At 31.9% G+C, this 13,466-nt stretch overlaps 1 protein-coding gene across 2 annotated transcripts in view; it reads right to left on the bottom strand.

Annotated features, from left to right (window-relative positions):
- The window catches only part of LOC145260405 (uncharacterized), a 258,651-nt gene that overhangs the window by 79,674 nt on the left and 165,511 nt on the right, over positions 1-13,466 (bottom strand). For both annotated transcript variants that reach the window (XM_080118383.1, XM_080118382.1), the window contains exon 6: positions 8,459-8,596. In XM_080118383.1, the coding sequence (XP_079974509.1) occupies positions 8,459-8,596 (138 nt within the window). The remainder of the gene's footprint in view (positions 1-8,458; positions 8,597-13,466) is intronic.

Genomic DNA, 13,466 nt, shown 5'->3' with positions numbered 1-13,466 from the left:
GAAACAGAGAGAGAGAATCAGAAAGATAGATAGAAACAGAGAGAGAGAATCAGAAAGATAGATAGAAACAGAGAGAGAGAATCAGAAAGATAGATAGAAACAGAGAGAGAGAATCAGAAAGATAGATAGAAACAGAGAGAGAGATAGATAGAAACAGAGAGAGAGAGAGATAGATAGAAACAGAGAGAGAGAGAGAGATAGAAACAGAGAGAGAGATAGATAGATAGAAACAGAGAGAGAGATAGATAGATAGAAACAGAGAGAGAGAGACAGATAGATAGAAACAGAGAGAGAGATAGATAGAAACAGAGAGAGAGAGAGAGATAGATAGAAACAGAGAGAGAGAGAGAGAGATAGATAGAAACAGAGAGAGAGAGATAGATAGAAACAGAGAGAGAGATAGATAGAAACAGAGAGAGAGATAGATAGAAACAGAGAGAGAGAGAGAGATAGAAACAGAGAGAGAGAGAGATAGAAACAGAGAGAGAGAGAGATAGAAACAGAAAGAGAGAGAGATAGAAACAGAAAGGGAGAGATAGAAACAGAAAGAGAGAGATAGAAACAGAAAGAGAGAGATAGAAACAGAAAGAGAGAGATAGAAACAGAAAGAGAGAGATAGAAACAGAAAGAGAGAGATAGAAACAGAAAGAGAGAGATAGAAACAGAAAGAGAGAGATAGAAACAGAAAGAGAGAGATAGAAACAGAAAGAGAGAGAGAGAAACAGAAAGAGAGAGAGAGAAACAGAAAGAGAGAGAAACAGAAAGAGAGAGAAACAGAAAGAGAGAGAGAAAAACAGAAAGAGAGAGAGAAAAACAGAAAGAGAGAGAGAAAAACAGAAAGAGAGAGAGTGATAGAAAGAAGGGGGAGAGAGATAGACAGTGATAGAAAGAAGAGGGGAGAGAGATAGACAGTGATAGAAAGAAGAGGAGAGAGAGAGAGAGAGAGAGAGAGAGAGAGAGAGAGAGAGAGAGAGAGAGAGAGAGAGAATATCCATCAATTTCATCTCGAATGATTATGAGATGACCCAAACATTATTAAAATTGCTTTACACATGCAAAGTCACTACAACTTTGGGATGTGACAGATTAGAAACACAATTTATACAGGTGTGTGTGTGTGTGTGTGTGTGTGTGTGTGTGCTTGTTAGTGTGGAAAACATGTGAGAATAGCAGCATCAATGAGCATATTCTTACCATGCATGTGGCTAGTGGAGACGGTGCTTAAGTGCATCTTTTTCTGAAAACTATCAATAATTCTTGTCTTTCGGCTCTCGGTTCAAATATCGCAAAAAAACAAACAAACAAACAAACAAACAAAAAACAGCAAATAGGCTAGAAGAGTCTGTTTGCACCTGTTAGTCACTCAAATAAGTTTTATTGCTTTTTAAACCCCCTCCCCCCCCACATCCTCCTCCCATGTGTTAAACTTGTGTGCTTTGGTTTCCTTTACCATACCTCACAACACTCCAGAAAGTCTTACTCCAATAACTGGCAACTTCAGATTTTAATTCTGGTCTTCCAATATGCTTATAGACACACATACATACATATATTAAATGAAAGAGGAGGAATAAAAGTTATATATAACTTTATTATATCAGAACAATAAGGACAAGTAAAGGGGAAAATTTCTGGCCCTTCTCTTCTGATGAGAAACATTCAGCTTTGAAATACCGTGGCTCAAAGAGTTTTTTCCCCTTAATTTTCTCCTTTACTTTTCCTTATTGCTCTATAATACAGTTAAATATAACATTTGTTCCTCATCTTTCATCTAATATTATCGTTTGCTTCTTTTAATAGTGTTGAGCATTTCTTATCTTGATAAGTTTTACTTTGTTAAAGGTTTACTCTTTGATACTCATATATACATACAAATATACGCACATATATGCATACTTTAGGGCTGACGATCTCCTTCAGGAATTAAACACACTCACGTGTGTGTGTGTGTGTGTGTGTAACACTATTTTATAATGTAACTATGTACGAAGTAGTTATACACAGATATGCGTAGATATCCATACACAAACACTCTACTAGGTCGAAGAGAAGGGGGTACGTTCTTACTTGATAAGAGAAAGCCTTGACGGACATGATAGAATAAAAACAGCTGAAAATATTTACTTTACTTTTTTTTTTTTTTTTTTTTTTTTAAATTTTACTTTGGAAATAAATCACAGCCAGCAAAGATTTTTCATTACACATCTCTCGCTCACACACACATTGCGGCCAGATGAGCAATTAGATATGTCTTTTTTTTTTTTTGCCTTCCTCCCTCTCTCCTCCTCCTCTCTCCTTTTATCAGAGGCAAAGATATTAAATTGAATTTTAAGACAAAAATAAAATCAGCCAAAAATACATGGGCACAGAGGACAAAACTTAACAAGACGGGTTCAAATTTCAACCATGGCATAAAACTTTGAAAGGCTACTAAGAATCATCTTTCTTAAAAATGTACACCCTCCTCTTCATCAGCTAACCTTTGTTTTACATGCTGACATATGTTGGACGGCTTTTAGAAATCGATTCCCAAACTAACCTTAGCTTAAAGGCTATTTAAGCCCGACTTTGAAATGAAAAATGGACGAACTCATTTTAAAAAAATTTTATTTCAAATTTTAAGCAGCATAGAGGGGAAGGGTAATCAAAAAGAAAAAAAAAAAAAAAAAAAGGAACGGAACCTTCCTTTTCGGCAAGAATGTCGAAGAACCGGTTTAACAGACAAGTTCTTCTAAAGGAGACAAAAGAAGGGAGTGATATTTTTAAGGGTCAAGAGATGAATTGCTTTATTTTTTTTTTTTTATTCATTTTTTTTTTATTCATTTTTTTTTTTTTTTTTTTTTTTTTTACCTGTGGGGGAAGATTTGATGTACCATGACAAGAGAATCTATAGGCAGGAAGAGGGAGTAAAAACGCTCCAGAGTGTTGAAAGAGGACAAAAGAGGCAGAGGAACACAGCAAGGCATTACAAAAGCAAAACTAAAGTTTCATTGTATGTAGGGAACAAGACTTCATAAATATGCAGACAGACGGGTGTATTTGTATCGCAAAAAATGCATACGCATGTCTTCATGATACATTCATACATACTCATACATATAGTTGTATAAGCTTTTGGGCCTATTCAGAGCATTTGATTTGCTTTCTCGGTACTTTATAGCATTAAAAACAAACTTAACACGAAACATGCGAAACAATGATTATGGCATATTAAAAAAAAACACATAATTCCTGCCCTTGTGCAGATTAATTACCATAAATATATTTTTATAACTTACTAATGTGTGTTTGTGTGTGTGTGTGTATATATATATATATTAGTAGTTTAGTCCGGCATTGCTCAGGCCCTTCCTGTTCATAACTTTATGTGCATATGTGTGTGTGTGTTTATATATATATATATTATATATATATATATATATATATATATATATATATATATATATATATATATTAAGAAGGTTGACTCATATCCAGGAACCTACATCTAAAACTTCAAATGTTTAAACCCAAAATTGGTGGAGGAGTTTGGTAGTTTTCAAAGCTCAAATCGTTGAACTTTCACCCCTCGACAGCCAAATTTCTGGCCGAAAATCAAAAAGATTTTCCCAAATCTCAAATCTAGACTGAAAATTTACAGTAGTTTGGTAGGGAAATGCACACACACAGGCAGATAATTTCACTTATTTCTTTAAAGATACCCTGTTAATAGGGATAGACACATAAGTATTCATTATTGGTCACAACCTTGCGTGCAATTGTTTCAGCTCCCTCCCTTGGTGTTGGCATATAAGAAAATATTTATAGCTCTAGTATTGCACTATTGAGCTATCTAAATGAGAATTTTGTCATTTATTTATATGTAATTACTGATCCAAATAGTCAAATTACAAATAAACATAAGCTATTATATATATATATATATATATATATATATATTAGTTATTTAGCTAAGAATGTGTGGACATGATCACACACAGTGGATTGTTTGAAGGTAGTTACCAGTTCCTCTCCACAGCTGAACTGGATTAAAAAGAAGTGTGATGCAAAACATGAGCCACTCTCTGCACCAAACAAGTGTTGATTGCACATAAATGTATCCAATGCTATTCTCTCTTATCTCTTTCTTTATAAAAAAGACATGGACCAACAGTTTCTGTTCTTCCACTCCACAAACACAAAATAACAACCGGTTCATGTCTATCAAGACAACAGAAAATTGTTTTAAGCACATAGAGGGTGGTGGTGGTGGGAGAGATTACTTAGACACAGGAGGAGATGGTAGCGATAATGAACACAAACGAAATAGGTGGGGGTGGGTGAAGAAAATGGTGTTTGTAAAACAAGTAAAAACTTGCAACACCTAAGGAAAATAAAGGTGTTTGAAGTAAGTGAAGAATGACAGGAGAGTTCATTCTTAACACCGTTTAAATGACTCCTGATTAATTCGTGCGAAGCAACTAAACAGTACAGCTACGTCATTTTTAATTACCGTAAGAGATGATACAGTCGTAATAGGACCCACGGGCATCCTTGTTGGATGAAAAGTCAGAGGGGAAAAATGGTAAAATAAAAGAGACCGAGAGAAAGAATGCTTCTACCATCTTTCAATTCCGCACAAAAAGGAACAGACCAGAACTCAACACAAAATACTTAAATTGACGCACTCATATATACAAAAAGACACAGAAAACATTTATGAGATAAATTATTATTTTTTTTTTTATCTTAAATATTTTATAAAAGACTAAAACAATGCGATAATATACTGAAATGTAAACTGGTTATTTTTTCCTGCTTCTAGATTTCTAGAACTGTATTTGTGGCACCAGAATGCATTTAAGAAAGGTGCTATATCCTCAAAATGTGATAATCACGCATACAACTAATGATCAAAAAGAAATTTGGATAAAAATAAAATTTTATCTACATTATGGCCGGAGGACCACATAAAATAATCAAATTATACTAACATTCATAATTTTACACGTTTTTATGAAGAAATTAAATATTTTTAACCAAGACACGCATTTCATAAATAGCAAGTGGATGAAAAAATTTGGTCAAGTTTGATGGAATTTCAACATATGTCGTAGTCAGGTGGTTGTATGCAGTCTCATGACTGACTTCTCCTTTGTTTAAATAAAGACATTTTCTTTTTCTTACGTTGAATTATTTATCATTTTAGCGAAAGAGAACAAAAGAGATAAAGCAGCATAAAAAAAAAGCAATAATTGTTTAATAATTAAAAAAACAAAAACAAAAAAAAAACTGTAAAAACGTAAATTCTGACAAAAGAATTATTGATGAGAGACCACATTCCTGCGTGTTTAGCAGGGGAATAAAAACAGTAAAGAGGTTGTGCTTGGTCTAAAATCTTAGGTGAAAAAAAAAAAAAAGCTGCGAATATATTTAAATTCAACACTTCTAATAAATAATTGCATGCCAGTATTGTACATAAGATGACATCATACGAAAGCCGGCATTCGTCTAGACGCACACATGCATTGAATACAAAATTTGAGTTTTGGATTTATATATTCTGTCATACTCCCTCCGTGTGTTTTCAAATCAGCTTGAGGGGGTCGAGGGTCTATGAATACATATGCATAATTATAATATATTAATTATGATGCCCAATGGCATATTAGGCCGCCCAATGGCCTGTCATGCTAAACTTAGTTCAATTCTATCTAATAATCTTGGAAGATCTATTAGCAGCAGCAAGAGTAGAAGTGTAATTTTGAATTGCTTATAACTAGGACTGTGACAACAGCATATTCTTTTCATTGTTTCGACTATTGAGTATATATCCGTTAATATCTTTTTATATAGACTGATATGGTTCTCGGTTGATTGACGGTGTCTTACTGTGTCGGATATATACTTGAGAGTCAAAAGAATGAAAAGAATATGCTGTTGTCACAGCCCTACTTATAATACGTCTAGAAAGCCAAGGGCGCTCCATTCCAATTCCCCCCACCCCTAAGTAATTTTAGAACCTATAAGTGTTTATGGATTTTAGTTTTAATTTGTTAGTACTTTTCTCACATGAGTGTAGCTTTGATGATATTTATTTTTTCATTGTCATTATTAACTATTGAATATTTATTGAAAAAAAAAAAAAAGAAAAAAAAGTGATAGTGTAAACTAAACTAAAAGTTTTAATAACCCCATTCTGAGTGTCATCAATAGTCACTCTTGTTACCTTTGCTCACGCACAAAGGCTGACATTAGGTAGCCATTTCCCCCCTCTCTGCATTCATAACATAACCAGCCTGCTTGCCGATTTGGCACGTCTGGTTTGTATCTTCTTATCTCTATTTACATAAAGTTAGGTATGTGTATATATTTATATATTTCTAAAGACAGAATTCACTTTTAAACTAATTAACTGATCATTATGAATTTTGGGACATAGTAGCTAGACATATGGAGTCGTAATATGGGCTATATTTAGTTTTAAGCAAGTAGGTAAAAAGGGAATAAAAACCCTTTTTGAATATTAAGAAGCATCCGATATAAGTGTAATTTTAACAATATGTATTAAACATCAATTAATTTTGCTATATGCATAGATTTGCTAACATATTTCTTTCCTCTGAAGAGAAGAATTTTGCATTCTTTGAAAAACTGTGGAATAAGAATTAATTTGTTTGAGGTATTCTGTCGAAAAATAAATTTAACATGTAAATTTTATTTGGATTCATCGGACTACTGTTCTCATCTTGAGTGTGATTTTTCACAACATTTCAGTCGATATAACCTTCGACCTTCTTTAGGTGCATCTTGTCAAACTCGAGAATGTTTCTGTCAAACTCAGGAATTTGGATGGAATTTCAAGCAGAACTCTTTACTTTACGGAGGTAGCGTGTTGTTCCGTCAGCTATGACCTGTGGCACGTTGGTTAGAGTACTTGGAAAAATCAATTGTAAAAAGTGATAATCTCCTGAAGGTTTAAGGTTCAATCTTCAATGTGGGCGACCGAAAAATACAATTGTGAATTACTTAGGACCTCTATCAAGTCATGGTTGAAAGAACAAGAGCATGCTACCCCCGTGAAGTAAATAAAGGGTTCCGCTCGAAATTCCGTCCAAATTCCTGACTTCAACAACAGACACCTGAAGAAGGTCTGAGGTTATATCGACTGAAACGTTGTGAAAATCACATTCAGGATGAGAACAGTAGCCTGATAAATCCAAATAATACAAATAACCAATCCTCATCTCAAAAATTCATGTAAATTTTAATTTATGTTTCTTGTGTCAAGCTCTACTTTTTATTGTCGTCATATTGAGCTCTTTTATTTGGTTGTTATTAATATATAAATATTAATCGTTATATTAGATTGAAGTTTACATTTGCTTTTGCCTAGTAAACTTTTATCTACTGCCTGATTGGTGTATATATATATATATATATATATATATATATATATATATATATATATATATTAAAAATATCCCACCCTTCATCACTTATTGTATATTATTACAATTACTTTATTGCTGATATTGCTATGATGTATAATTGCTAATTTCGAGATCTTGTAGATAAACAAACTCAATTTGCCTCTTTTGTCCCCCCCTCCCTCTTACGATATACCAACATACACAAAAAAAATGAAACTAAAATGCTCAAACGTTTTTATTTTTATTTCCTGCGTCATGATGATAAATAAAAACAATCTACATTTATTTGTCTAGAAACAAAACGATTTGATATTAACGAATGTGAATTCTTTTTTTTTCATCACCACACACACACACACACACACACACACACACACACACACACACACACACACACACACACACACAAAATAAAACAAAACAAAAAAAAATGGTGATAGTGGTGGTGGCGATATCATCCATGCTCAGCTGAATAAAAAGCAAACCCAATTACATTTAATAAGATTAAAAAAAAAATGTGCTTGGGTTGGGATCTTGTTCTTTGATTTCTTAAAAACAAAATGACTTATCTTAAAAGAAAAATACCAAGATTTATTGGAAACACTTCAAGGAGATGCAATCTTGTAAATGGAACAATCTGAGGAATATCCATCAGCCTGCTTCCAGCCAATTTAAATAAATTAGAAGATGCGGTTATCTTTGACACTGATTTTCCATCAGCAAAACTAGCATAAAAAGGTTTAGGACCTCAATGCCTAAAGTCAAAACTGAAATCAGTAAACACATATAGCTTCCAAAAATACTTAGCAACATTGGGATCATAAAGCACCCTTTGCATGCTAGATGTCTTATAAGCAATTAACGTTAAGCTACTACACAATATAGTACCTTTCTTTATATTAATATAAGTATGGTTAACGGTGACCACTTCTGCTGGATTTTTTTTTTTTAATACTCTTAGCTGTATAAAGATTGAAAGTAAAAAAAAACAGTTGGCCGGAAATAGCCGGAAGGCATAAATTTTGGAAATAGTTTGTTTTACTTACAGCTGTTGAAGGCTGAGGCCAGCATGGAATGTTCCTGTAGTAATATGGTCAATCTGGTTAAAATTCATGTCTAGCATTCGCAATTTCGGTAAACCATTCAACACCTTTGCATCAATACTTTGTATCCAATTGTGATGGCTGAAAAAAGAACAATCATTAGAAGTTAACTTCCAACATTACATATATATTTCTGTTAAACATGTACAAAAAAAAAAAAAAAAAAAAAAATTAAAGGGAAGGTAATGAAGTAAGGAATTTTAGTACTTATGCAAAATAAGGACCGTGCTATAGTCTGAATTTTCCAGACAGTCTACTGTAAAATGGTTGAAATGTGCTGAATGGAAATTAATTTTTTTTTAAGCAAATAGTGGCCAAATTTTTCAATAAAAAAAATATAATTATGGAAATAATTCAATAAAAAATTAATTAATTGAAATAATGAAAAAGCAATACTCTTTTTATTGTCACAAATAAAATACAATGAATAATTATTGGACAATTTTTACAAAACTCTTAATAAAAAAAAAAAAAAAAAAAAAAAAGATAACTTTTAAATATTTATTTTTTAAAAAACAAACAAATGATAAATAAAATTTCTTTTGATTATTTTGGTTTTTTTTCATAATTTTTTTATCAATCTTTTTTTTTTTTTGGTTCAAATCAAGATAAATATCTTGATTTTATTTTTATAATAAACCAATAACAGCAAATAAATGTTTTCTTAAATAACATGTTGCGATCTCATTAGCTCAACAGCACCTTCTGGCGTTTTACGGTTGGACAACTATTCTACATAAGTATCCAAATTTCAAAAATCTAAACTAATTACTTTAACTAAAATCTTCATTTACAAAGACCAACATGAGTGAATGTATTGTTAAAAATAAATATATTTCTTCAATATAATTTGCAAAGTAAAATTTATAAAATATAAATAAAATAACAATTTGTCACTTATGCTAATTTTTATGAATAATTAAAAAGACGTTTTTTATTGGTTAAAATTAAAATACTGTCTTTTGCGTATTAATTGAGCAGACGTTTTCTTTAGTTAATCTAAAATTCTTTCAGCAAGGAAAGACAGTATTTTAAATAGGCGTCGCTATTGCCAACGTTTTCGAAAATGAAGAACTTTGAAAAAAAACTCTTTCAAAAGAAAAGAGAAGACCAAATTTAAATGTTGATTTAATTGTACTTCATTTGGTTATACATATATGTATATGACGAAAATAGTGAAAATATTATTCTGACAATATAGAGAAATAAAACGGAACAAACCGTGTTACGTGTTTAACGTTTTGTCGTTATTTCGAGAGGAAGTCTCGAAATAAAGACGAAACGTTGATGAACACATAACACGGTTTGTTTCTTTTTATTTCTCTATATATGTATATACATATATATATATATATATATATATATATATATATATGTATATACATATATGTATGCTTTATGTGCAATAATTTGACTTGGCTAAGATTCCTTTTTTTTGTGAAGGTGTTCAAAAAAAGTAAGTGCTAAAGTTTAAGCTATTCTTATTTAAAATAATTTTCCTAGCAGTATATATAAACAAGTGTACTACCAGTTTTGAGAGGTATCCTGTCAATTGAAAAAAATTTGAGTGACACCTCTCCAGATGTGGCAATAGTCAAAAGCATTATGTGGCTGGGGCATATAAATTGAAAATGATTAAAATGTGTTTGCAATTTTATATTTTATTTCCTACAAATATAATTGTAGTTCATATTTTTTGTTCATAATAACGTTTTCTGTGATTGGGTGTTTTTGTTTCTTATGACACATGAACCATTTTTGGATTATTTAATAGCGAATCCAGTAATTTTGAGATGAAAGTTTTTATGCTTAAAGTTCTTTATATCTTCAAATATATATTTATGGAGTTTGATTTGGTCAGCTTGTTTTATGGTATATCAACCTTTTTCTTATCTTGATAGCAAATAAAAACAACCTGCTATATTAATTTAACTATGACTTTATTATCTGTCATAACAGTAGCATATCTATAACTAGGCTATATAGACTATTGATAGTTATCAAAGCGGGACAAAGGCATACCAAAGACCCATGTTTGGAATACAGGTTGAAAGTATGGGGGACGGTATGTTGAAGATGGCTGTCAACAGGCAATGGTGGGAGGGAGAGATAGAGGCAGGTGAGAAGAAAAAAAAAAAAAATAGAGTCAATCGCAAATAGTATTTTTTATGTTTTTCTTTTACACTTCCTACCAAGTTTTCATGAATATATTTCATGGGGTGTGAACAGGATACTTTCCACCTCTTCCTGAATTTCTATTGTTGTCTTATTAAAAAGGCTCAGGTGACAAAGGGGGGAAGATGAGATAAGCCAAGGTTAATCTTTGCCCCCCCCCCACCACTTTTTTTCTTTTTAATATTTTTTTTTTATTTATTTAAATCGACACATTTCTACAAACCAGTCATGCACCACCTTTTCTCGTTTAATAAAGGGTTCTTTTCTTTTTGTAAAAAAAGTGCTTAAAAATGGAGGAAGTAGCTATACTTTATTCACTGGATAAGTTAAATTCTAGCTAAGTTGGGATGGGGGGGGGTGAATTAGTTTAAACCCCACTCCTTCCTGGGGGTAGTAGTGAGATTTCTGAACACTGATTAGACAATGTTTGTTTCAAAACAAGAAAGTATTTTTCTCAATAATAATTCCTAATATAAGAGTGTTTATATAAGTTATAAAAAATATATATGACAATTAAGCTACACAGAATATTCCGCGTTTCATTCTCGTGAGAATTTGTCAGGCTTATGCAGAGAGTTGTGGTTTCCTCACATTTTATATATGCACATGCTATTGAATTTTTAGTGAGCCAATCAGCTTCCTAGTTTCCACTGTGCCCATCCCAATCAGCCATATATATTTTTATAACTTACTACCTAGCTCTACCTAGTTATTGAGCACTGTTGAAGTAAATACTGAAAATTTATGCATAAAATAGTTTAGTATATTAATTTATGTGATTAAATGAAGTAGTTTATATATATATATATATATATATATATTCCAGGTTAAAGATATTCAAGAGTGATAACTAATGAATTTAACAAGGTTAGTAAGAGTGCTCAATAAAAGAAGGGAAAGATATATTTTTATTAATATAAACAAATTTACAAGGTCGCGACATGGGACATGCAAATGTTTTGGACAAATGTTAAAGCCACAAGTACTCGCTAGTTGACTTAAAAAAATGGTTGCTTTCCACAGAAGAACCCAGTCCTTAAAACAACATGCATATATAATGCGAGAAATGTTTATAAGTTTTTAATTTATTTTTTATATTTATTTTTAATTCATTTCTTATTTGTTGACATGTAGGAATACAAAATGACTTAATAAATCTTCAGTAAAAAGGAATATTTTCGTCTTTTCTTTATCAGTGTTAAACTCTGAGATTGTGTGTGATTGTATAGCCAATGAGATGAAGATACGTTTACATATGACTTACGTGTCCATCCCATATCTCTAAATTGTTTGTGAATCTTCACACTTAAAGAGGTCAGTAATATAGTTGGCATTTTATACATTTTACAAACCATAAGTGGGTAAAGGGCGATAAACTGTACAAGCACGTGTGTAATATATGTCCACACTGATGATTATTGATGAAGATGAAATATGCATTTGGATTGTAAATAATTATTTACGTTCCCTTATGGGGAGAGCCTTCTATAGAGAAATATGAAAATGGTGAAGTGACAGGACGTATAAACAAAAAACAGGCAAACAAATGGAAAAGGTCATAAATCTTTGTATATTCATTTATTAAGATTATTCGCATATCATAAATCAATAAATATGGACATGCTGTTAAATATAATCTGGATAGTAAATGTTTTTGATAATTTCGAGATGTACCTCTCTTTTTCAAAATGAAAAACCAAAAGTAGATCGTAAAAATGGACAGGGAATACAAAAATCAGGCCAGCTCTACTTGTTATTAACTAGTTATTGTCATTATTATTATTATTATTATTATTATTATTATTATTGTAAAAAAAAACAAAAAACAAAAAACAAAAAACAAATAAATAACGAGGCTATTTAGTGAGGTTTTAAAATTCGGATTATTAATGGAATAATCTAACCAGGAAAACAAGATATAAAATTTCCTAAGTTATTAAAACTAACACAGGCAGAAAAGGGAACGACATCACACATACTGGAGTCAAACAAATAAATATACAATGAAAGAGTAATAGGTCTTGTTATTTTTTTCCTCTCCTCATTCTAAAGAATAATATCTAATTTCAGACATTTTCTCTCCAATACTAAAAAACAAGTGTGCGGGGTTAGGGGAGTGTAAAATATAAGTTGATACTGAAACAAACAGAATTCATTACTATAAACCACTAAGACCCCCCTTCAAACAAAATCCACGCTTTACATAATGCATCAGCTTAGAAAAAAAAAAAAAAAAAAAAAAAAAAAGTATGGGGCTATCATCTGCAATCTCAACAAGACGGGAACACTGCGAAATATACACGGCGACATCCACATAGTTTTAGTATTAGGCGACTATCCGTAAATCCGTTGGATCAGTTTTTGCCTATTTACCTAATTTCTCTTTCTATCCCACTCTGTCTCACTAAAATATCAAGCATCGTTTATTTACATCATTTGCTATCTATGATGCTATCCAATGTGTATGGAGACAAACAAGCAAACAGTCTCTGCAGTATCAGGGGCGCCTATTTACTTGCCACGAGGGCAGAGTTGGACACAATATTGAGAAAATCCAACTTGTCAAAAAGGGGGCATCCGTATTAGAAATAAACAAAAATAATGTCTTTTAGAATCTGTTCTTCGATGACCGAGGACAGAACAGATACTACACATTGATTCCAGCCTGGAGGCAGTCTTCTAGTGGATACCTTAACTATATGAATCAGGTGTCGGTTACATAATTCCGTCATTCACAGCGCCCGGTTATTCCCTCATCTGTCTTAAGGGATGAGGT

This window comes from Euprymna scolopes, chromosome 36 (assembly GCF_053919585.1).
Source record: "Euprymna scolopes isolate OS-2025 chromosome 36, ASM5391958v1, whole genome shotgun sequence".
Classification (NCBI taxonomy): Eukaryota; Metazoa; Mollusca; class Cephalopoda; order Sepiida; family Sepiolidae; genus Euprymna; species Euprymna scolopes.
The sequence above is the reverse complement of the archived record's forward strand: the minus strand, read 5'-3'. Positions and strand labels throughout refer to the sequence as shown.